Source organism: Agelaius phoeniceus, chromosome 6 (genome assembly GCF_051311805.1).
Source record: "Agelaius phoeniceus isolate bAgePho1 chromosome 6, bAgePho1.hap1, whole genome shotgun sequence".
Taxonomy (NCBI): Eukaryota; Metazoa; Chordata; class Aves; order Passeriformes; family Icteridae; genus Agelaius; species Agelaius phoeniceus.
In genome coordinates, this window is record NC_135270.1 from 41,906,987 (window position 1) to 41,931,950 (window position 24,964).

The 24,964-nt window shown below is 44.2% G+C and overlaps 1 protein-coding gene across 2 annotated transcripts; it reads right to left on the bottom strand.

Moving 5' to 3' along the window:
* Positions 1-3,358: 3,358 nt before the first annotated feature.
* Positions 3,359-14,223, bottom strand: ANGEL1 (angel homolog 1). 2 transcript variants are annotated; one of them, XM_054634206.2, is made up of 10 exons: positions 14,089-14,223; positions 11,655-12,254; positions 10,915-11,141; positions 10,284-10,353; positions 9,457-9,890; positions 8,668-8,794; positions 7,713-7,823; positions 6,472-6,541; positions 5,898-6,055; positions 3,359-5,059 (listed from the first exon to the last, which is right to left on the bottom strand). In XM_054634206.2, exons 2-10 carry the CDS (start codon positions 12,019-12,021, stop codon positions 4,890-4,892), a joined length of 1,734 nt encoding a protein of 577 aa, XP_054490181.1. In that variant the 5' UTR covers positions 12,022-12,254; positions 14,089-14,223; the 3' UTR covers positions 3,359-4,889. The 2 variants fall into 2 exon arrangements, with proteins under 2 accessions (XP_054490181.1, XP_054490178.1); XM_054634203.2 differs by lacking the exon at positions 14,089-14,223 and adding an exon at positions 13,910-14,059.
* Positions 14,224-24,964: the final 10,741 nt, after the last annotated feature.

Sequence of the window (24,964 nt, forward strand, 5' to 3'; positions counted from 1 at the left end):
TAAATAAATAGAAAAATAGCTTCAAGACTAGAATGACATTTTCAGTGGAAGCAGGAGGACAACTTGTCTTGACAGGGGATGCCAAACACTTACAGCTGACAAAAGGAGTTACAGGCATGCCAGCTGTTTAATCTGTCATCCTGGTTATCATTGCAACAGGTGAGTTCCCTTCAGAAACTCAGTATCATGGTTAGAAACACAACGCAGAATATTCAATTCAGCTTGTGCATTTCAGCATGACAGTGCTATGGGAAGCACTACAGGCCAGGCAGCTACAGTCTGGTAAGAAGCAGGTCACAGCCAGCAATTAGTCTGCACAACAGGAAGCCTGAAAGGAGATGGTATCCCACTAAGGCTTGTGTGCTCCCCCTTGAGGTAAGCAACAAAAGGGTTCATTTGGATGACCCATGGATATGTCTGCAAATATCTAAACAGTATATCCAATAAATCTTCAATACTGAGGTGGTGGCATTGGGAGCAGTTATTGGACTGCAGCAACACCCTGCTTTGCAGACTGTTTGCCAACACCATCATCAACACATCGTTAAGAGCAGGACTCATACCTTGATCTGCTGAGATGCTGAACTTCTTACGACCTCTTGGAGACTCCTCAGAGCAGACAAACTAAGGTCAAGTATATTTCAGAGCTCTGCCTTCACAAAGCAGGTGGCGTACAGAGCACTAACAATAAATCTGAAACTCCAGTTTTGTTGTTTTATATAACAAGTATTACTCCCACCTATGTGTTGGTTCCAGAGCTCCCAATCCTCCCACTTAATTTTTCAGGGCTGAGGAAACCCACTATCTTACATCTTGACACCATTTATATGTTGCATTTATAATAACACTTAGCCCTAGAGAATTGCACCCATGACTTTTAACTGAAGAAATACAGCTGCAGAAAAAATAAACATCAGTAACTCAGAAAGATAACTGGATAGAGTAGTCATGGGAAAACAGCTGCTGGAGAGATAGCTCATAAGAAAAAGGCATGGAGAAAGAAGACCTCAAACAGCAGCCAAGTTTCATTTATTACGAAGAGGAAAGAAGATAGAGCAATTATATTGTTTACCACTCCTCCCATCCCATGTAATTGGGGAAACTGGTTATGAAGGGCAACCTCCTGAAGCACTGAACTTAAAACTGAGAAAATGAAGGAAGTCCAACTTCTATCTAAATAGAATAACTAAATACAGCCTAGCAGCTGTGGTGCAAATTAAACTGTTTTTTAGTAAAGATACTTAGTGAAATACTTGATTGTCTCAACAGCTGCATGCTCCTGCAGCTTAGGAGGCTGCTAAGAGGGAATGTACACACACTGCCAGCAGTCTCTGGCATCACTTCCCCTAAGCACCAGTCTCCCTGAACTCTACATCACTACTAAGGTCATGTAGCTGGTAATTACCTCTGTGACACCTTCCCTTTCTGAGCATTGCAGATACTGCTGTTCTACTTTCATAACCATTTACAGATCCTTCTGTAATTCATCAGAAAGTTGTGTTAATGAAAACTCATCATGCATTTAGGTCCAGAAACAGTTTTAAGAGCTACATCTGGAATCTCAGTTCTGCATCCCATTACAATGCTCATTACCACAGGCTCTGATTGTATGTGTGGGTGCTATCCTTAAAGCATCACAAAACACATTATTTTTCTCCCAACAACTATATGCTGGTTGCAATTTTACAGTTCGGAACTTTCTACCAACCCCACCTCCAAACCTCTCCTATAATCCCACACAGTCAAGAGGCACTCACAGGTCTCCAGATCCATTTGATATTAACTCCAAATTGCTCTAGAACACAGGGGTTTTTATTTTCCTGAAACAGACCACGTCCATAAGAGTCCATACCAGAGCTCCTGTGACAGTGGTCAAAATAAACACAGAGATGAAGTTTTCAACTCTGCCTTTGTGTCTCTATACAGTCACTAGCCATGGTCCTGTATTTCTGCCATAGTTTCAGCTATGAGTGCCCAACAAATCATGAGTAAGCCAGGGCTTTGAGAGCTGCAAGTCACCCTGGGAACACTATAACCTCCAGAAAGAAGAATAAGGGGACTAGTAGGCATTGTCCTGGTGTTTCTCTGCACATGACTCGATCTCCAGTGTTCAAAAACTTAACAATTCCAAGTGCATACCACATTATTTCATGCATGGAAAGAAAAAGCATTAGTTTGACCTGTGCAACATTAGATTTTCCAGCAAAATATAGCTGTAACCTTAAAAGCTCCCTGAGATGCTTCCATGCAATTTGCCCACAAGTCAAGGTTTTGGTTTACATAAAATGGAAAGAGCACTTGTGATACTGGAACACAGGTCCTCCACCTGAGTTGTATCACAGGACTGGCAGGGTGCTTCAGGCAGTGCAGGTGCAACCAGTTCATCTGCTGGTGTATGGTGCACACCTTATGGGTCTCAAGAGAGCTGGAGCTGAGTCTGGCTCTCTTATGGGCAGCTTTCATACATACACACACACACACACCCCTCCTCACCAATTGACCTCAGACTCAGGATAGCTAAAGTTCTAAGTGCCAACACTATGTGTCACAAAATTTTTTGTGGTGCTTTTGGTTGGTTGCTGTTAAACCTTTAGTGTCTTCTAAGGTTCCTATTACAATGTTAACAGCAGGAGGGAGTCATGTGCAACCAGGCTGCCTTCTGGCAACCTTTTTGAGCCAGATAGAAAACAAAGCTCTCAGTTCACCCTTTTCTTCCCTCCCTTTATAAATACAACTACTTACAAAGTCAGAGTACTTGCAGAAATCATTCAAACTGTGAAATAAACATAGTCATATAAATGCACATCTCTGCATCCATCCATCCCCCCATGTACCAGTGCCATGCCAGATCTATTACCTAAGGGCAAAATTATTCACACTCCCCCAAGACTGCTGTTCACTTACAGAAACTCACAAATGGTAGCAAAAGCCATCCACACATCACCAGACAAATACCACACCATCTGGCAGGGCAAGAGGGGAATATGCAGCCCCTACATGCTCACAAGGGCACAGAACGTAACTCCCTACCCCCCCACACACCTTGTTTTTGTAGTTTACAGAAGTGAGCTGTAAAAGATCAGCAGTATTCCTTTCTTAGGGAGGAGGGCAAGGGTTCCTGAATGCAAATCTTTCGGGGGGGAGGTAGGGGATGGAAGGAGCAAGGCGAGCCCAATGCCAAAGAAGCCACCTCTGGGATTTAGGGATGTCTTGGCTCATTTCTTCCCTCTCTTCAACCCTCATTACTTTCTTGTGTAGTCAATTTGCCCTCTTTGCAGCCAGCAAAACCTTGCAGCCAGCAAAACCTTGTCCAGAAAGTCTTCAGAGGTTCAGCAGCCAGAAATACAAGGTGCCACAGTTACTTTGTGGTATTTTCTTAGATTACAGTATTTTATTTTTCATTAAGGAAAGTAACATTTAAAATATCAAAGTCCCTCAATATAGAGCATGAAGAACAAACAATGTTTCAAATCTCCTGCACCTTCCTGCAAAAACCTGAGGTGGGACTGGATTTCCTGCCTTGTTTGTGAACAGAGGATTCATAATGTTTCTGCCAATATTGGTTTCTGCCAAGACTGGTTTCATCTCTTAGGGAAAAACTGAGCACCAAATGTCAGGTTGAACTGGGGAATTTACTCTAGGAACAGGTACAGCTCAACTGCTTTTGTACTGGACAAAAAGCAGGACACCAAAGGTACACTGGGATCCAAGAGACTGCAGTCTGGCTCCAAGTTACACAACCCTCCCCATCCTCCCAATGCATGTCAAGAGTCAGGAGTTGATCCTAAGGGTTCTATCTACACCTAAACATGGCTGGGTGCAGAAGGATGCAGCATGGACTTCAGTCTGGCGCAGGAGATGGATACTACAGGTTGGCTATTGACCCCTGGCAGGCTGACTGCAATAGGGAGTGCACAAAGAACAGGGCAAGTGACAAGACCAGCTCTTCCATCTGATGGCTCTGCTGACTCTCACATGCCTTCCATCTTCATCTCTCTTTTGGGACAACCAGAGTTATAGCCTTCTGGGGTTATCATGCCTTACAGGGTAATTTTTTCCACAGGATATTCACTGCGAGGTCCCTAAATATTTTTGCTAAAAATGACATATTAGGTACCATTCTGAGACTGCTAGAAAGGAAGGAAGCCTTCCCCAAGGCTTCTAGGCTTTTGCTGCAGCTGAAAGAGCTGCTGTGAGTGGCTCTGTAGAACCACTGGTTCCATTCCTGGCAATCCCATTCCCTGGTCCATTAGTCACAGCAAGCAGTTTCTTGTAGAAACTGTTACACCACACAAACCCTTCTGTCAGCAAGTCAGACCTTACAGATTATTAAGTAAAAGACATTTCTAAGCAGTTAGCAGATCCAATCTAAAAGGCAACACAACAACTAGCCCTGAAAGTACTGAACTATTACTGAGAAATTAAAAGAACGAAAAGAATTTGTTTTGGTGTAAAAGAGTATTAGCATACACATTCCATGCTCCTTGGTAGCAATTAAACTAACCAAAAGCAGATATAGCATTGCTCCTCTCTTTTCCAGCTCCTTGAAAATCTTACAAAGGGACAATTAATCATGGGTGTTATGTTGGTTCCTGCAGCACAAAAACACCTGCTAACCAAGGCAGTGGAACAAGGATCTCTTAAAGAGATGCTAATGCCTGAATACACCTATCAGCCCACTGGGAACACAGCTCAGGTTTGCAGAGATGCAGAAAATACCAATGCAAAAAGTGCTCCAACTCTCCCATCCCTGCATTTAGTGAGGGTGTGAGGGGATAAAAGGACTTTTAGGGCATGACAAGGAAAAGGGTTTTCTTGCAAGCAGGTTGTGCAATCCAGAGGCTCAACTGCTGTATTCAGAACTTTTCTTTAGGGAAAGGGAACCAACACTAACTCTCTCTGAGGCTGGAGATCTCCAAGCCAAAGCTAGCCAGCAGGCAGAGATGATCAGATGAACAAAAAGGATTTGGTAAGCCATTTGCCATCAAGAGGACATCTTCAGAGAGAAGAGAAAGACGGCCAAGCAGCTTCAGGGCTCCGTCCTTGTACAGCCTGCGACCTGACAAAGAAAATGGGAAGAAACATCAACCAGAGACTGGCACCACAGATTAACTCTACACACTCACAGAGGGATGCTTGTCAATCCTCTCCCGTTCTTTCCCTGATAAATGAAGACTGCCTGCACAAACACTACATGCACCCTTGAGCCTAGATGTGAAAGCAGAGAGTACCCTACAATACTGCTGTTCATGGTTTCATATACTTGCAGGCATAGGAAGCAAGAATACACTAAATTCACCAGGTAGCTGCTTACATGAAAAGTTCCTTTCTTGAACTGTGGCCTAGCAATAGCTTCAGATTCTCCCCTGAGGAGGAATTAATCTCTTCATTCCTAACTGGTTCCCCAAACTTGATTCTGACATGACCCAAATCAGCTCCAAGAGAGTTCCTGGATGCATTTACATGCAGTCGTTCATGAACAAAACTCCTGTTTCAGGCAACAGAGAGAAGGTGCCACTGTAAAAGAATCAAAGTCACCTCCTTCCAAGAACAGCAAGCATGTCGTCTCAGACTGACCAGAACTCCAAGCCTTGAACTCAGGACCCAGCACTGCCTGTTATCAGGAGCACAAGTAAGATATTTATACAGAAGAAAAGAATCTATTCTGTTCTAGCTTCCTCAAAAGTCTACACGAACATAAGCAGCCTCATTTTTTTCACAGCAAAGATAAAACAGTGTCTTCTCATGGTACATGAGCAAATATTACTTCCACCTTGTGTATTATTTCAAAGACAGATCCTGTAGATCCACCAGCTAATGAAATGCACTGCCCATCTGGCCTGTCTCACAGTCCTCTTCCAATGTCACAGGGATAAGCCCTGCACTGCCACACTCACCCGCCTTGTTCTCCACAGGCTCTGCTGAGTAGAAAATGTAATCAACAGTGGCTCCAAGCCCCATGGGCATTGTTGTGACCTCTGGGCGTCCCCTCTGTGGCAAGAAGTGGCTGTAGACAGAGGTCAGGTTGAGGCCATGCTGGATAACACCTGAACACCTGCACACAAACAGTCACCAAGAAAGGAAAGAGAATTATGCCTTTTTGGTACTGCAGTCACAGCTGAATGTTCCCTTGCTGATGCAACTGTCTGAACTATTCCTATTTTATGAGCACATAAAATCTTTCAGAACTATTCGCTCCACTTGCTCCAAAGCAAGACAGACTCTGAATTTCCTTTGCCTTCAATACCCAGTCCTGTATATGCCTATGCCCTTCATTCTCAATCTCACCAACATAAAGCTGACAGAACAGCATCCTGCTGCTGGGACAATCCTGGGTGGACCTAGCTCTTCCAGATAGCCCTCCTTACCCTCTTTCACCCTCACATTTACTTCAGCCTTTCCTTCAGGCAGATTTTCAGGAAAACAAGGCTGAGTTTGAAGACTGTGGTCATTGAAGGTGCACCAAGTTACCTTGGGACGAATGGCTGAGGATCTGGGTCTTTCACTGTGGCAGCAGGCTTGGGCCAGTGTGCAGGGCGGTCTGCAAAGGAGAAAAGAGATTCCAGCCAGACCTACACAGATCCCAGAACAGGCTGCTCATCCCAAGTCTGAGAAGCTTCTCCTGAAACCAAATGAATCTTTTTGCCCAAGAAGAGCAGATAGCTTGGAGTCATGAATATCATAAAGGAAAATATGCAGAGAAAACACAAGCTGTAAGACTAACAGGAACATCTCTAGAGCAGATCAGTGCAAACAACTGAGAACTCATATTCTGTCCTGCTGAGTACATGTCCTTAAAGCATTCAATATTACCAAAGTCCAGGGTATTTCAACATTTGCTCTCAAAAGAAAGTTTGCTTGTCTTAGCCTACAGCTTACTCAAAGGGTGTCTAGAAAGGCAGAACAGAAATGGAGAAAGCAGAACTAGCCATGCCACAAGGCCCAGAGGTGCAGGAATGTCTACTGGGTACCAGCTTCCAGAGACATCTCTTTTGGGACCATCGTGTATCATTACAGTCTTCAGGTTGTTCTCTGCCACCAAAGTCTTGAAGCAGAAAAAAGAAATATACATATCTGTTTCAGCTTAAAAGTTTAGAAGAAAGAGCTTCAAGAAGCTGAATATCAGTGCATCTCAAGGAACACAGTCAGTGTGTATGAGGGAGGAAAGCGTACTTCTCTGAGCTCTCATGAAATCTAATCATGGTCACAGAAGGCACCCTTCTGCCTTTCCCTTTTCTCACCAGGCATTACCTCCACCTCATGTTTTCCTTGAAATCATAGAATCATACAGTTACAGAATGGTCTGGGCTGGAAGAAGTCTTAAAGATCATCTAGTTCCATCCCTCCATCCCATGGGTAAATATGTCACCCACTGTATCAGGCTGCCCAGGGCCCCATACAACCTGGCCTTGAACATTTTCCAGGGGTGTGGCATCCACAACTTCTCAGGGCAACCTGGCCCAGTGCCTTACTACCCTCTGTGTAGAGAATTTTAGGAAATTTAAAACCATTCCCCTTGTCCCATCACTATATGCTTGTGTAAATAGTCACTCTCCCTCATTTTTTTATTAGCCCACTTTTAGTACTAGAAGGCCACAATGAGGCCTCAGTGGAGCCTTCTCTTCTCCAGTCCAAACTCTCTCAGTCTGTCCTCAGAAGAAAGGCTCCACTGAGCGAGGAGAGTGACAAGTTGCAAAGTCTCCCGTTAATACCTGGTTTAGCATCTGTCACACCTTCCAGGAGCACCAGCTCCGGCGGTCGTTCACAGGCAGCATCACAAAAGCGGAACTGCAGCAGGAAGTCCCGGCTGTATTCGCGTCTCCCTGCAGAGAAAAGCACAAATTAAAAGAAGAAAGTAACTGCAGCAAAGTCATACCTCCAGGGAACACCTACCTATATTTCAGACCTTTGGGCCTCTTAGAGCTCTTTAGTTTGAGAGGCTTTTGTTTGTTCCCAAGCACTCTGATACCATGTGACTAGAAATCACCTGATAACCTACATGTAGAACAGATGTGTAAAAGTAGAAGAACAGAGCACACCTATTCCTATCCCTCAGATGCAACAGTCATTGTCAGCACAAAGTAAGAATGTCCTCTCTGAGACACCAAAAGTTCAAGGGACTTTCAAGCAGATCAGTTAGTGTGCAACTCCAGGAAATGTCTGCTGAGAAAAACATTTCTGGAGATCAGGCTGAATACAAGTTCTACATTCACAATTTCAACAAAAGCTATTTTGTGTGGGCTCCATTTTTTTAATCCTCTCAATGGATGCAGAGAACAGACATGATTGTAACTGGATCTTAGGAATGATTTCTTTACAGTGGTTTGCAAATACTATTCAAAACTACACCCCAAACACCCGGAGATTAAAGCAATGCCTGCTGAACATAGTTTACAACTGCACAAAAGTGTAAGTCTGGGAATATAAAAGAGACATAGAGCAAGTGTTACTGGTAGAGGGACATTCTGCTCCTCACTAGGGAAAGAAAATGGCAGAAATCCAATAGGTTCTGGAAAAAATTGTATTTAACTCATATACAAAGTAGAAGGAGAGAATCTTTGTCAAGTTCCTCATGCAGCACATGCCCAAGCTACTCAGAGAGACATCAAGGCCCACAAACTGCCCATCTTCAGCAAACTCATATTGTCAGTGAATACTGGAGCTCACCAGGTTTCTTTGGCTGGCACAGGGTGACATACTGGCACTTGTCTGTTACACCCAGTGAGCTTGGCCACAGTGGGGCCAGCAGCTTTCGTGAATACAATTGCTGGGAAAAGTCTTCCTGACCAGACACCTGCAAGAAGGCCAGGAAAGGAGAGCAACCATCAGTGACAGACAGCAGATGTGAAAGCTATAGACAATGTACATATATACACTTGCCAGGAGCAAGACAGGAGAATGCTCTCTTAGAAAGGCATGAGCTAAGCTATTCAGAGTATGGTAAAGATATAGTAAACCTTCAGCTGTAGGGGACAGATATAATTAGCTAAAAGTCACCTGACAAGATACTTTACAGGTATCTTATTGAAGTGATGATTTAACTTGAATGATAACCATATATTTGATCACAGACACACAGTAAGACAACCACAAGAGACCCACTTTGAACTTTTTTAGAACAAAAAATTTTAGTAAGTCTTGGTGGAGTTGCATTTCCCTACACTTCCAGACACACAGGAACAAAAATTCCACAGGAAAAGAAAAAAAAAGACTTTATATTAAGTGATCTATTATCACAAGTGTGCCTCAAGAGAAACCAGAAGAGCAGTGATGGAAACAACATGCACGCACTTGTCCGTTTCTTTCCCCTGCAGCGCTGGAGACACTGGGGAAGACTGCTGAATAATTCAATTCAGTATTAAGACTATTTCCTCACAAGAGGAAGAATGCAGCCATGCATTTCTCTAGCAGCAGACAATAAAGAGCTATCCAATCCCAATTCTGGCTGGCAACTACCTTCCAGGCTGGCATCCCATGGTAGGAAAGTTCACCATTCCGGATGAATTTGTAGAGTGGAGAATCAGGTACAGAGTTCAGGTCTCCACACAAGATGACAGGATAGTAGCTGCCTTCAGTAGTTCTTGCAATTTTGTCAATCTCTGCTAGCAGCAATGCCACCTGGGCCAGTTTGATATCTCCTCGACGGGGATTGAACAACACATGAGTGTTGGCCACACACAAAGGACTGACTGCATTCAGACCTAGACCTTCTGGGAGCACAGGCTGCAGCAGCAGCACTAAGCCCACATTATCCCGGTTGAGGATGTCCAGGCCAGGTCGGAAGTATTCTATGGGGCTGAGACTGATCAGCTGGAACCTGCTGCGCTTATAGCACACTGCACATCCATCTGTCTTCGTCCCGGTTCTCCGTTTATAGAAGCAAGCAAAGCCTGAAAAGAAACCATCACCTATTAAAAGGTTTATCCACTCACTACTTCAGGCTCAGCAAGTCTGTATAGAAAAGGTTCCTACTACATTTGGATACAGCAATATACCCAATTCTTTTCCAATAACCACCCTTTATTATTAATTATTGGGGGTATTTTCTCTCTCCTTGTCCTTCTAGGGCCCTCTGTTTTGTTACTCTGATCTTTCAACTCAGAGACATCAATTGCAAAAGAAAGGACAAAGGTCTAGGCAGATAGCTCAGAAGTAGGGCCAGCAGCCACCTGGCAAACAGGAAGAGGTCTCTTGAAACTGAGTGTATAGAAGATGTTAAGCAGGAAGCACTGCTTGGCCAGTTCCATGAGCTGGATGTACAGACCCACAAAAGCAGGACATACCCATCTCCTTGAATGTTGGTTCCAGTTGCTCCCAGTAATGGTTCTCTTGCACCTCCTGGAGACACAGAACCTGGAAGGAAGGCAGAGACCTCACTTGCTCCACAAGTATTTGCTAGTTACCTTATTTTGTGGAAGGAAGAAAGTGGAAAAGTGCATTCACACACCAACCCTCCAAACAGAAATGTCATCACTTCATCTGTACTTTCCAGATGAAAAGCAGTAACTTTCTGGGTCACAGTAGCATATCATTCAGTTTTTCAGCAATGAGATAAAAGATCCTTCATCCCATAGAGAGGACTCAAAGAATAAGAAATTCATGGAGTCCTCTTCTATGCAGGCTTCCCCTCCTGTACTGCCTTAGAAGACAGGTCCTTCTTCCTCTACTTCTGCTGTTTATAAAAGTTAAGCCCTGCTATCAAAGTATGACTAGTTTCTACAATCAAAGCAAGACATACACCAAAAACACAGTCTGTGAAAGTCCACATTCTCAGACCAATCAGTGTCCAGTTACCAAGCAGGCAGTATCTTCCTAGGACTTGCCCCCATCTTTTTCTTTTCTTAATACTGTTAGATCAAACAAGGAATTCAAATTCTGGTGACACTGATGTAGAGAGGGCTTAGTCATACTTACATCAGGATCCCAATGCTGAATCTCCTGCAAAAGGTTTGGAAGGCGGTAGTTCCAGTTCAGGATGTCTGGATGACAGTGTACATAGAGATCAAAGCCCTGCTCCACCAGGTCCTGGGCAAGGATGTTGTAAGACATGACTCGAAATTCAAAGAGGGGAGTGTTTTTTGAGACCTGCTCTAAGACACAGGGCTGGACAGAAAGATCCTCCCAGTCTCTCCATAAGATCTCTATATGCAAGAGACAAAAAGCAAAGTTACAGCTGCACTGGGTACCTTGCTGATACTTTGGTTCCCCTGGGACCCAGAGAACAGCCATTCTCATTCCCCAAGCTAGGGCACTCTAGCCTCTGAGCAAACCCACACCCACTCTGGTTTTCAGGTGCTCTTTCTGGATATCTATGGATAGTTATCTGTAGGGATGGCATAACACATGACCAGAGTCAAGCATACTGAAACACCAGACCCACTTTTCAGTGCTTCCTAGAGTACAAAGCCAGCATTTGAGAACAGTAAGGAACATATATTGATATTCAGATCTGACAGTCTCACAGCACAGAAACCACTAGCTGTGACCAGCCCTCCTCAGCAAAAACTCACTTTACAGTTTTCACTAGCAGATCCTGTCAACTCTGCAGGGGCAACCAATGTCTTGCTGACAGCAAGCCCAAACACAATAACCTGACCACATTCACTACAAATGCCAATCCCAAACTAAACATTAGATTAAGAGCCATCACTGACCATGGTAGGGCACCTCCGATGAGACAGGATAAAATGGCACCGCTTCCTGAATGGGCTGGGCTGGGAGCACTGGTGGCACTGCCTCTGCATCACATGCTAAACTCCAGGCCAGCACAGCTGGGTCATCATTCAGCACCTCCACATTGATACCAGCACAGCCAGATGTCTGGTGATCTGTCTGTGGGACCACAGCTGCCCAAGGAGCACTGCCTGCTACAGTCACTGTTTCCTCGGATGGTAATCTGGCCAGTTCAGCCACTGCATGATCCTGCAGGTCTGAAGAAGCCAAGGCATTTAGCTCCAAGTGCTGCTGATCAGTACACTGGGTGAGTTCCGGAGACGTATTCAGGTCACTGAGGCTGGACATCAATAGTTCTGAACCTTCTAACCAGTCACTAGTGAGTGTAACTGATACTTTCCTCACTGTTGGAACACTCTCACTGGCTGGCAAATTCCCTGCTCCTTCCTCCAGCCACTGCTGGAGAAGGGCTTCTTGCTCTTCTGGAACTGATCTTCCTCTGGTTGCAGCAAAGACACCTTCTATCTGGGTGGACGGGCTCTTCGCCAGAAGCACATTCTTTCGATAGGTAAAGAAAGCATCTGTCATTTAAAAACAAAATCAAAATCAAACAGCCAGAAATGCTTTCTTACTCATTATTTTCTTATTCCAACACATTTGCTATAACTCTGTGCAATACAACCATTCAGTATAGTAACCCAAACAAATTATTTCTCTGAGGGAAAAAAGTTACAGTCTAAATAACTTCCCCTGCCTCCTCCAGAATGCTAAGCCACAGTCCAAATCCAGTCATATTAGTCCAAGCCACTGAAACTGCATACAATAGCAATGGCTTTATCAAATCTAGAGAATGCAATTCTAACTCATGCAGCAGCACAGAGAGTCAGCCAAGCTGAAAGGCCTTGTGGAAATATCAGCTCTCAGCAACATATGTAAAGGCAGTCTCTAAAAGTTAGTTGATCGTGCATGGGCTAAGAAGCTAAGAGACCATCTTTTGGAGCAAGTTTCATTCCAGGGACTGAGCAAGAAATAGCAATCAGCTAAGAGAGTAAAATACATCACAAGAATGCATTGTAGAAGAAAAACCATTCTGTTACTAAGAGATGAAAAATGAAGACACATAGGGACCAACATATGCCTCATTAGAGAGAGTATATGCACAGAAGAAATCCTGATAAGAATTACAGATCACCTGATGACTGACATGTGGCAAAAAAACCCCACTTTATACTGTTTTAATGTAACATTGAATACGGTAATATTTGTGCAGTAAAGTAGAAAAAGACAGAGATTCTTTTCACTTGCATCTATACAAGAGATGGCATTTACGCTTCACTATGAATTCTGCACAGACACTTGTCCCTACTGTTAACTAGCAATTACTGTTGATTACAAATCACTTTTTTCTCTGCATCCCTGTCAGTCAGCCAGAGCAGTAACATAGAGGAGTCAGCAACATTCATGTATAGTTTTACTATATCTTTTGTGTCAAAGTTTTCTGTATGTGTCAGAAATGGAGCTTTAAGAACCATACTCCTCTCTGTCAGTTTGTAATTAAGTTCATTAATGTCAGAAACACCAACACACCAAGGTAATGTTTCCACACGCCCCTGATCAGGCACGATGAGTGCCTGCAAAAGCCTGTTAATACACAATAGGAGCTGAATTTGAGAGGAGTCAGCTCGCTGCTCACTATGAAAAAAGACAGGGTGCCAGCCCAGTAGTTGCTACAGGCCCAGGGACAGGTTCAGGCTGGAAGGTGGCTTTACATGAGCTCAGTAATCACAGACTGTGAAGTAGCAGCAGGATCTAGGGAAACTAAGTGAAATAGCGATGCACACAAAACATAAGTCCATCCACGAAGTCACCCGCAGGTCCTTGGGGGATCACAGATCTCTGAGCTGCCTATCTCCAAGCATCTCCCCAAGCCTAGAGAGCAGGTTGGCGGCAGGAGCTGGAGCCCCGGCGCAAAGTGCACTCTGCCTCTGCAGCACAACAGCCGGCAGCTGTTCCCTCCACACACGCAGCTCCCCGCTGCGGCCCGGCCCAGCAGCCCCACGCCCCATCTGCCTAGAGCCGGAGCCTTGGGAGCTCCGGGGCAGCTGCACCGACCCCAGCCGCCGGGCCGCACCACCCTCAGGCCAGGGCGGGGGACGGCGAGGGACATCCCCGCCCCTCCGGGCCACCCCCGGCAGCTCCCCGTGCCCCCGCCGCCGCCCGCCCGGGGCCGGGTTACCTCGGAGGGCCTGGAGGAGCCGCGCCGCCGGCAGCAGCACGTAGCAGAGCACAGTGCCGATCATGCCGCCCGGCCCGGCCTCCACCGCCCCCAGCCCGGCCCCGCCGCCGCGCCGGCCCCGCCTCAGCTACGGCCTCACGGCGCGGGCTCGCCGGCGCCTGGCGTGCCCAGGCACTCACCGCGTCGGGCCCCCGGGGCTCGCAGCGGCTCGGGCCTGGCCCTCCCCGGGCGCCGGTCCAGGGCCGCCCGCTCCCGGGAGGCCGCGGCCCGTGGTGGGACGGCCCCGGCCGGGGTGGGGCCCTGCCTGCCCCGCTGTAGGGCAGGAGCGCAGCCTGCGGAGGGGCCCGGCAGCCGTGCTGTGCCTGAGGGGTCAGAAGCTGTGACCCTGGGCTGAGTGAAGGTTGCTTTATGGCTCCGCAACCCTGAAATTTGTGGTTTCAAACAAAAATTTTCACCCCCTGTTCTCCAGAAATACAAACAGGAAAATTTCCACGATTTTTTGTCCCCAGGGAAGCCACCCTTTGCTCCAGATGTTGCACAGGCTTTTAGAACAGCACTGATAATTGCTAAGGTTTTGCAAAGCACAACCTCTATGCGGCAGTGGCGATGGGGTGGGGGAGACAGCAGAGCAGGAGTGTGCCCTCACTTGGGGCTGCTGAGAGGTCATCAGAGGCTGGCAAAATCAGTCCTCACCCGGCTATGAGTACTCTGGCATTTGCAAGTTGAGATCCATCATGTACTGAAATCAGGCAGTTGTATATGAAAAGCGAAGTCCTGGTTGAAGTCCAGAATTTCAATGTTTGCTTCACTCCACAATCACATGTTTTCAACATCTGAAGGCAAACAGATTGAGCTGAGCACACTACAGCTTTTTAACACCAAATACACATTTCTGACTTGAAATCTCAGTAGCCTTCTTCTAAACTCTGAGTACCTGCGATGAAGTCAAGATTCATATTATCCCTGCCTTTTGCACTGATGAGTGCTGCCAAAATGCCCCCTTCATGGTGACCAGCTGCCATCTCATGGGTCATAATTAAATGAAACACTTACTCATGTGCAGAAAATCACATTGTGAAAAGCCAGTGTCCACAAAAGAGACAGAGGAATCTTGCAACTTTGAGTAAAGGGATGGAGTCCACTTGGCCATACTCCAATGGGGTCTCTCAAATTTTTGGAGGATACAGCCTCCTTTTCTCCTAAACTCATGGCTGCAGGTTGCCCTCTTCCTTTCCCCATTAGCTAAGGCACTAGGAAGGTACAGACTTCCCGAACCACGTACTACATATTGCCTTAAAGTTTAGAAACTCAAATTATCTAGCTTCTTCAAAAAATGCGGCTTAATATTCATTAAGACATTATGGACCATTTCTAAGACGTTAACACCTGTTTCTTGTAAAATCCCCACAGCCATTCTTCCAGAACTTGATTGGTTCTTTCAGCTGGAGTTGTTTGTGAAGACATTGTGACCCATTTCTCCCATTAGTAATTAGCACAATGAGTGTCCACAGCTAGGATCTGAGACTATGTTATAATGTATATAAATAATAATCCTACCACTCTTTTTCAAATCCCCATTTACAGAACACCACAGACCATCAAAGAAGGGACTTGTCTCAAATCCCACAGATGTCTCTGGGAAAGCACTGGACTGTGGTATCCCATCTCCTGTTGCGGTAACCAATCCATCATTGGTTTCTAGTCAGAGAATGTAGGATGTTCTCCAGAGGAAGGATCTGCAACATTAGGAGCTCGTGATTGGGTCATTTAATACCAGCTTGTTCCTTGAAAGGAAAGATCTAAGAAAAGATCTTCAGACCCAACCCACATCAGAATACTCAGACTGAAATCAGAGAAGAATGTTAGCTGATGCTACAAACAAGCAAGCAGCTATGGCCAAATAGCCACAGTTGTTTGGCCTACACTAGAAAAATATTTTCAAATTTTGGCAATACAAACAAAGCTAACAATGGTCACCTGCTTCAGGGTCAAGCCTTCCACTGGATTTTGTGGTATTTTAGTTTTTATCCAAATGTAATCCTTCCACAGTCTCTAATGACTGGACAGTTTGAGAGGTCTAGAACCCAAGGGAATAAAGCCACAAAATTTGTCCTATTATTTTGGGAAATAAAAATATTTTTAAGTCTATAAATTATTTCTGCTCAACCTTTATCAGAAAGCCTCTTCTGTTACAGTTTTAGTTTTATCACCTTAGGAAAAGTCACAAAGTCCTCGGTAAAAAAGATGTAAAATAATAAGCACTGAACCACTTTTGGCACCAACAGTAGTTGGTGGAATGAGTGAGTACTTGATTCAAGGCCCCATTAACTGCTGACATGTTTACAAGCCACACTTTATTACTGAACATACTGGGAATTTGGCAGTAGGGAAGTCTGAATCTGTTCCAGACTAAAAAGGTGAATGCATTCCTATCTTCATCTCATTTAACACTATAACTGCCACAGTCTGACTTTATCATGAAATTGTACAAACTGGAACATGAACTTAAAGGAGACAAGAACATTTAGCAATGGCCTCACGTGACTTTTTGATACATTTGGGAGGAAAGGGGGAAGGTCCACAGCCAAAACCATAGCTATTCGCAGTTATTGTGAGCTGACTAGATCCCAGAATGATGGGGTTTCTGGCACTGAATGTCACCCTTAGGAGTCAGAAGGTGCAGGCAAGGTTACATAAGGGTGATATGGCAGCACAGAGCAACCACAGGCTCTGCAGGGCTTTCTCACAACACCGGGAAAGCACATAGGATTCTCCTGTTTATAAGCAGCATAAATCAAGAACTCAGGTCTTACAAGTGGCACCATTCCTCCTGGAGATGTTTTAACACCAAGCAGCTGTGCTTTTACTGTGTAGGTGTGAGAAACATACAGGACCTAGGAGGTGGCTGTGAACTCTTTATTTACAGAAGAGAAAAAGCAAATGAACCTGTGACTCACTAGTGGTGACACTGAGAATGAGTCTGAGAAGGATGCAGGTGCAGGGCTTACTTACTAGCAAACTCACTCCAGAAATTCTCAGAAATTGCCAAAGAAAAATCAGCAGCAGCTAAGAGGGACTGTGGTTGCACCAGGCTGATCACCTGTTGGGAAGGCTTCTCTCCTGAGGCCAGGCAGCAATGAGAAGAAGGGTGGCGAACAGGGATCCAGAGTACCAGTGGCCAGAGGTGGGAGCTGCCATCTGGGAGCACTTGGAAAAAGCAAAATGAATCATTAGAGGACTTTGGCAGTACCACCGAGCCGCCCCTACTGCCTCTGAGATGTCAGAGCTCAGCATCTTTTGAGACCAGATCTTGTCTGAGCTCTTCATTGTCTAGAAGGACAGACAGGGCATGGGGGCAGCAGGGTTTTCTGAACCTGCTGCTCTCAGGCTCTGCTTGTACACAGCAGAGTCAGGTGCCAGGGCTGCTCACAGCTCTTTGGCCTGACTTCCTAACTTAGCATTACAGTTCCCCTCAAAGTTCTAAACCTCCTTTGGCCTGTCATTTAGTCATTACATGTTAATTTCTTATTTTCCTTTGTTGCTATGTATGCAATTGTTTCTTAATGCAATTACTGTAAGGCATGGGGGACCACTCTTCTAGGCTTGTTTTTTCTATATTTAAATAGCTCATAATGCAATTTATGAAGTGCCAAAATGATTTCTAAATCTACCTCAGAAGGCTCAATCCACACTCCGTGGGACTGACTAATGTACTGGGCACATGACTTGTCTCATGACTTTTTTACATGGGATTTAAGCCTATTTTTACCCTTCCTTTTGTCTTTCTCACACTACAGTAATGTAAGTAAACCCATCATTTGACAAATAAAATCTGGCAGAAGGAAAGGGTCTTAATAAAGGAGATGCAGCTGCAGAGCTGGTTGAAGTGTGGTGATGTGGGTGCCAGCTGGCCAGTCTTTTCCCCTTATAGATCTGAATGAATAGCTGAACTGCTCCACATTCCACATCAGTGCTAGGTGACACCCAGGAAGGGTACAAAATTACAGGTTAATAACCTGGAGCTCTAAAGGGCAATAGAGAGTAAGGGGGAAAGGTAGTAAAAGCAGTGACAGGGACTGAAAAGGAAGATTCATGTTAGAAAAAAAAATGTATTAAACTATTAGCCAGAAATTATTTTGGCAAAATAACACTTCATAATTTTTTCATGCATTTAGTCCCCTTAAAAGGGAATTTTCCAAATTCTCTTTCTCTATAACTATAAAATAAACTATGAATTGTGGACAAGAGAAGCTGTATCACTTCCAGTGAGTCTGCTTACACTCAATCCCAATATACAATGGCATTCAAATGCTTTTTCATCTGCCATGCAGCACAAGTATACTACAAAGCATTCCCAGAGTCTGATCACAGAGTCAGCCCCTATGCCTGGGGAGCTGTCAGTCAGTTCAAGAGAGGTAGGAGCAGCTGGTATGGTTTTGGCTTGCATGTTTGTGGGGAAATGGGACGAAGATAAAAAATTGCTTTGCCTGGTGGGCTCAGAAATTGAGAAAGGGGAGAAAGGTAGCTTGTGAAGGAATAAGAACCTAATGTGGGAGAACTGTGAGTTCCCTGCACATGGCCTGAAGAACTTGAGGAAAGCTTAGCCCCAGAGTTAGCCCTTCCCCACACTGGAGCCAGCACCACATGCATGTAGTGCACAGGGAGTGCTGGGCACAAAGCAGAGTTGCAGGAGTACATCTCCAGCATGTTGAAGAGGGGCTTCAGTATGACGAATGGAAGATCTGTCACATCCAGGGAGTCACATGTCTGCTAGGCTTGCATTGACAAACTGAATCTGCTTCATGACAGACCAGAATGAAATGTCCAAAATGAGTGAGCCTCAGGAGTCTGTCTTGCTGGCTGGTGCCTCAGCAGAGAAGGCAATGCAAGCTCCTGACACTGACCTAGGAGTTGAAACTGAATGGTTTCTGACCATCTGCACTCACTAGCCTTTCCATACTGACAGAATGGTACCTACCAACTGGTATGTATCCAAAAAGGAGCCAAGGGCATGATCCTGCCAGAATTCTAACAGCCACATGTAATCTGGCTATTGATAAAGGCAGGGGGGGAGAGGGGGAGAATGGGAATTTCCATTTAAGAGCTCTCCCTTTGACATTAAACATCTTTCTTCAACTACTTTCTACACACCAGGGCTATTTATTTGTTCTCTATTGTCTCCTCTAGTTGTTAACAGAGCAGCAGGAGGAGCTAGCTGAAACCAGGAATGGGACTGCATCCCTGTTTGTGCACTCCTGATGAAACACTGGAGCTAGCACTTGCGGTCTGCACACCATGGGTTTGCCACAAGCCTTCTAGTCTTTTCTGGTGGCTCTCCTCTATTTTCTGCCTTGTGAAATCAGTCATCTGATAAAACAAGTCTTGCGATCATTTTTGTAACAGTAAGATTTATCCATGATTTAGGAAGATAACTTTCTAACTTGTTATAAATGGAAGGAAAGTCAAAAAACATAATAACACAAGAACAAAGACTATCTTGTTGAAGGCTACAGACTGAACTGGAAAATGACTTTGTTGAGAGGGAAATTTGTCTTGAGGTTAGACTGCTGAATGCATATAGCAGCATGGAGAAATATGATCTCCAAGTATGGGGTTTGATGAAGGAATTCCAAATGACAGGTTTTTGTGGAAATACAGCCTCCAGATGCACTGATATGTCTCACTGCAGCTGTGTCAACAACACCAAGATGAAAATGCTGGCATTCTTTCTGCTGGTTGTAAGCCAGAACGTTCTGAGCTGCCCTACCTCTGCTGGCAATATCAGCTGCATGTTTAAATTAAGGGAAAAAAAAAGTTTTTACCTGATGTCAAAAGTTCTCAGTTACACAAAAAAAAAAAAAAAAAAAAAAAAAAAAAAAAAAAAAAAAAAAAAAATCAGTCATGTTGCAGACTGGTGAGTGGTGAGAAGCTGCAGCAAGTCACTGGAAAACAAGTGGATAAGAAAGGAAGATACATTTACTCCTGAAAGTCTGGGATAAAGGCATGGGGAGAACCAGGGGATGATAATGCATAAGGAGTAAAACTGTGCTGTTGTTGCATAGTGTTACTTAATTTTATTAAGTAGTTTAATTTATTTAATAGAGATGGGGGACACAATGCACCACTCATCAATATGCTTTTTCTCTGTAGATCCTGAGAAGGCCTTTGCTGACATTATAGGCACAGAGCCCATATACTTGGAAGCACACAAGCTGATGGAAGTGGTGCCTGCCTCACACTTGATTCAAAATTTGGCTAAGCCTTACATAAATCTGAACCACCATGGTCTAGGACCTAAAGGTGTCAAAAACATTGTTAGTGGTGGTGAGTAGCCAGTAATGGTGGGGCCAGTGTTCTCAAGAACAATAGGAATTTTAGGCCCCTCTCAGGCCTGGAAGTCATCAATGAGTACACAGTGTGGGAGTAAAAAAACATAGGAATCCAGGGCATCCCTAATGTTTCTCATCCTCTGCACATGAAAGTTTTGTGTGGCAACTGATGTCCTTTAATGGAGTTACCTCCAAAATCAACTGATGCTCTTCCATGGAACACAAGCCCTCAGTGCTTCTAACCCCTACAGGGCCACAGATAGGGCTGGAGGGACTCCTGTATGTCTTTGTTTATCTTTCTGTCTTCCCAGTCCAACACAACCATTACACAATTAGAGTTTGAAGACAGCTGCATTTTGGTAGAAGGAGCTATATGCATAGGAGAGATGTTGTGAGAGAATTCATCCCTTCAAGACTTGTACCTGATCTGACATAATTTGTAGTCAAAATTATTGCTCATCAAATTCAATCTTCTGAAAGAAAACAAATTTTAACCAAACAACTGTTGTTCCCAGGCAAAAACATTCAAATCCTGAAATTCATTATATTTTCTGCTGCAATACTTTTATAATGTACAAGCTTCTGAAAAGCAGAAGTGTGCATGTAGTGGCAGTCTGGTGAGTCTGGAACTGTTATCTTCATTAGCAGATGTGACAGTAATTACCGTAACTAAGTCATTGTAGTTTATGCTTGGCCAACAGAAAACATGTTTTTGTTAGAAAATTTCATTCTCCAACATGACATGGAGAAACTTTTCTAAATAGATTAAGGGAATAATGCTAAATGTTCAGATATGAACTGGTGGAAATGTTCCTTCAGTTTGAAACTGGGATATACAAAATGCATTTTGTTAGGCCATGGGATCTGTGTTACACTGAAAGAAAAGAGTCTTGGCAAAATGCCTCTTGGCTCACTGAAGACAAAGATCTATGTGAAACTGATGACTCTAGGGCTTTATTTGTGTTAGGAAGGATACAGGGTTAAATACACCTATAACCTACACATTAATTACTGTCTGGCTAACATTTCTTATGTTGCTCATCTTATATTATTCCCTTGGTATCCTGGGCACTAAGAAGACAGTAAAACCACTACAGTCTTTGGACCCATCCTTCTTATACTCCCTTCTTTTCTTCCAGAACATCTCTAATAAGAACCTAGACACATCAGGAGATAAAGCCATTGCCAGTTTGCTTTTGGTTAATTTGTCCTACCTCAATGCTTTTCAGCTCTTGAGAGCTGTGTGCACACAAACACTGATGGCAGTAGAAGTGAAGTAACATGTGTTTCATTCCAGTCTCTCACCCTGAAAATACTACTCAGACTATGGGCAAAATCAATCTCTCAGCTATGTCTCTGATGGGAACCCAGATTAATAGTGGAAAGCTAGACTTAAATAATTAAATATTTGACCTGCTCAATTTCCAGCATCTCTGAAAACCAGTCCCTCAAGAGGAACTTAGTTAATTTCTGGAGCATCTCCCACATCTTTGGGTAATTCCACTCCACAGAGCAAAGTAGTAAAGTGACAAACTTCCCTATCAGGTTTGGCTGAGGTAGAGTTAATTGTCCCCATAGCAGCCCTCATATTCTGTGATTTGTATTGGTCGCTAGAAAGGTGTTGATAAACATAGGAAAATTTTGGCTCCCAAAGCATCAATCAGTGTCTCTCAAACATCCCCCCTCTTCACCACTTGGCTGGTGGTAAGCAAGACCTTAGGAGGGAACATAGCTAGGACAGCTGATCCAATCTCACCAAAGGGATATTCCATACCATATGACATCTCCTCAGCAATAAAAGCTAAGAGAAAGGCAGGGGGTAAAGGGAAGGGAGGATGGGAATCTGCAGCACATTTGTTATTATAATGTTTGTCTCCTGGACCACTATGTGTATGCACCACTATATAACACCATATGTACTAAAGCCTGACTTTCTGGGAAGTGATGGGAAATAGAGAATAAATATTTTTTTTTCCTTTGCTTTAGTGTGTGACCTTTTCTTTTGCCTAATTAAACTGCCTTTATCTTGATTCAAAATGGCTTTTTCTATCTTATTTTCTCCCCCATTCTGCAAAGGAGGGGAGTGACAGGCTTGGTGAGCACCTGATGTACAGCCAAGGTCAACCCACCACAACTTCTTACAGCCAGATATGGACTGTGATGGACTGGAGGTTTTACCTAAAAGCACATCTTTCTGCAGACCCAGCACAGCCCCACAGGAGAGATCAGTGCATTATTAACATACTTTTCTTCCCCGAGAAACAACTTTGGAGAGGAGACTGCACCATACTTTGCTGAGGCATGAATAGTGAATTACCTGAAATCCAAGGTCATCTGCAGCCCTTTCTTGGCATGATTTCACTTGGCAATGCCCACATGATTTCCTGGCATAATTCTGCTAAGTGCTTAGTACAGAAATAAGAGAGGCTAAGAGGACACAGTGTTGGATGAACTGCATCAACATTTTTTCAGAACAGCTGAAAAACAAACCTTCAAAACCTTCAGTTGTGTAAGAGAACACACCTTCATAAAGTTGTGTTCATAAATACCTGGTGGATAGTACAAAACACAGGGCATCCAGATCCAGAGCTTTCTGGCTGGCTCACAGGCTCACCCTCATCCCCACAGGTGACTGTAGCAACTATGAGCTGTGTATGGGAACACACATGCAGCATGAGAAACCACAGTAACAGAGCAGTCTGTCAGAGAGGAAGGAGCTGAAAGAGCAGTCCCTCAGGGTTTATAAAGCAGAAAATTACTAAAATCCCAGAGGATTTGAGCCATTGTTTGTTTTGATTGCAAAGTTTCAGGAGCTACTTCAGTTTTTCATAAGTAGCCCAAACATAATGGTTTTAGCCATTGGACAGTAAGCAGCAAGAGACACAGACTAGAAAGGAATAAAATAAAGCTGCCTAATCTGTCTGTTCAGGGAGAGAAGCTGAGTGTGCTAGTAGTCCTTCAGAGGAAAAGCAAAAAAACAATTAGTATTTCAGTAATCTCAGATGCTGTTACTACACTGTGAAAGACTTGCATGAATATCTGAATGCCCTTCTTCCCTCAGTATGTTCCACACACCTGCTACCATGATGGCGACAAGCATGTGGTGTGAGCATCCAGTGTTCCTTGAGCATCTCAATAATGCAATGCCTTCTGTTTCATGAACACCTTCCTTCTCCTGGTTCAGTATTTCCACTGATATGTTATCTCTTTCTAATAAAAGCCTGTATATTTAAAATATGGTACAATTACAACTGAAGCGAGGGCAAGGCAATGTGCTCCTGCCTTGAAAAAGCCTGCAGGCAACACAGAGATCAGTACTAAAACTTTTGACCTTCCTAGTCCAGAAAAATGCCTCTCCAAAATTCAAGGTTTTACATCTCTTCTCTCCTTCAGCTCACTTGAAGCAGGAGCAGCAGAGATTACTGCAGAATCTGTTTCTTTCTGTTTTGTTTCTAAAATGAATATTTTTAAGTCAGCTAAATTCACCATCTGCCTCCATCCAACCTTCCATACATGGAAAATTTGGATGAGAAATTCCCCCTGAGAATGCGAAGCAAGTGTTGGCAGCAAGTCCTATCCCTCCCAGTGTCACAGCAGACATAAATGAATTCACACATACCCTGCTCTAAGTAGAACTTACACCTTGAGGTGTGTGATGCATGTGAATTGGCACTGGCACTTGTACAGCTGGGCACAGCTATCATGTGAAGCTGAATTCCTCTCCTCTGATAATCAAATATAAGTAGAGTGAGTCTTGATATTTTAGATGTTGCAAGGAGAATCTTGACATTTTTCACAAAACCCAGGCAGTGTCTATTAATATAAGAAATCCTCCCTCTCTCTACCTTTCTCCTTCACAATGTAAATGATTTGCTAAGAATTTATTCAAGCACAGGATAAGCTGTCTTTGCCACGCAGGGCAATGCCACGGCACTACCTAAAATAGAGGAGTATTACCAAGCCCTGGCAAAAGAAAGCCCTGGCAAAAGAAAGCCAAAACTGTCTTCTAGTAAGACAGGGGTCAATAATCCCTGAAAAGGCAAAACTGAATAACCAGCTAAGATTTCTCCAGAGGTGAGAATTGAGAGCTAACACACCTTCTCAATCCAAGATCAGACTCTAGGAATTCAGCTGAGAAAAGCCAGCTTGCTTACAGAATGCTTACAAGCTGCATTCTCAGCTAGATCTAGCATCACCATCCCGAGAGCCCACAAATGACACTATGGTGGTTGAGAGAGAGACATCTTTAAAGCTGTTAATGTATGCCTGTCTCTGGACACCCTGTCTTTGTAAATCACTGCACCCCCCCCAGTCTTTGGGCCTGCTGTTTCAGATTACGTAAATAAACGTGTCTGTGTGCCTTGCTCTTAACCTGGCTTGAGGTAAAGTCACTAGCTCACCCAGAGGCATTCCCTTCTCTCTCTGTAGCCATTCAGATTGTCTTAGGAGCTGATAGCACAAAGGACCTAAACAAGAACGTGTCTTCTTCTAGCCAACATTAACAAAGAAACTTTTCTTTCTAATTGCAGGAATGGGGACTGCACATGAGGTCCAAGGTGGGGGAGAGATGCTGTTCATGCACTCAGAGAGGCACACAGCAGTGTAATGCCAGATAGCCAGACCTTGTAGCAGGCAGACTACCAGCCTGAGCTCTGATCTGCTGTGCTACCAAGAGCAGCCAAGCGAATGGGAAATGTCCCAAGGGGCACAATCCCATCCAGAGGGG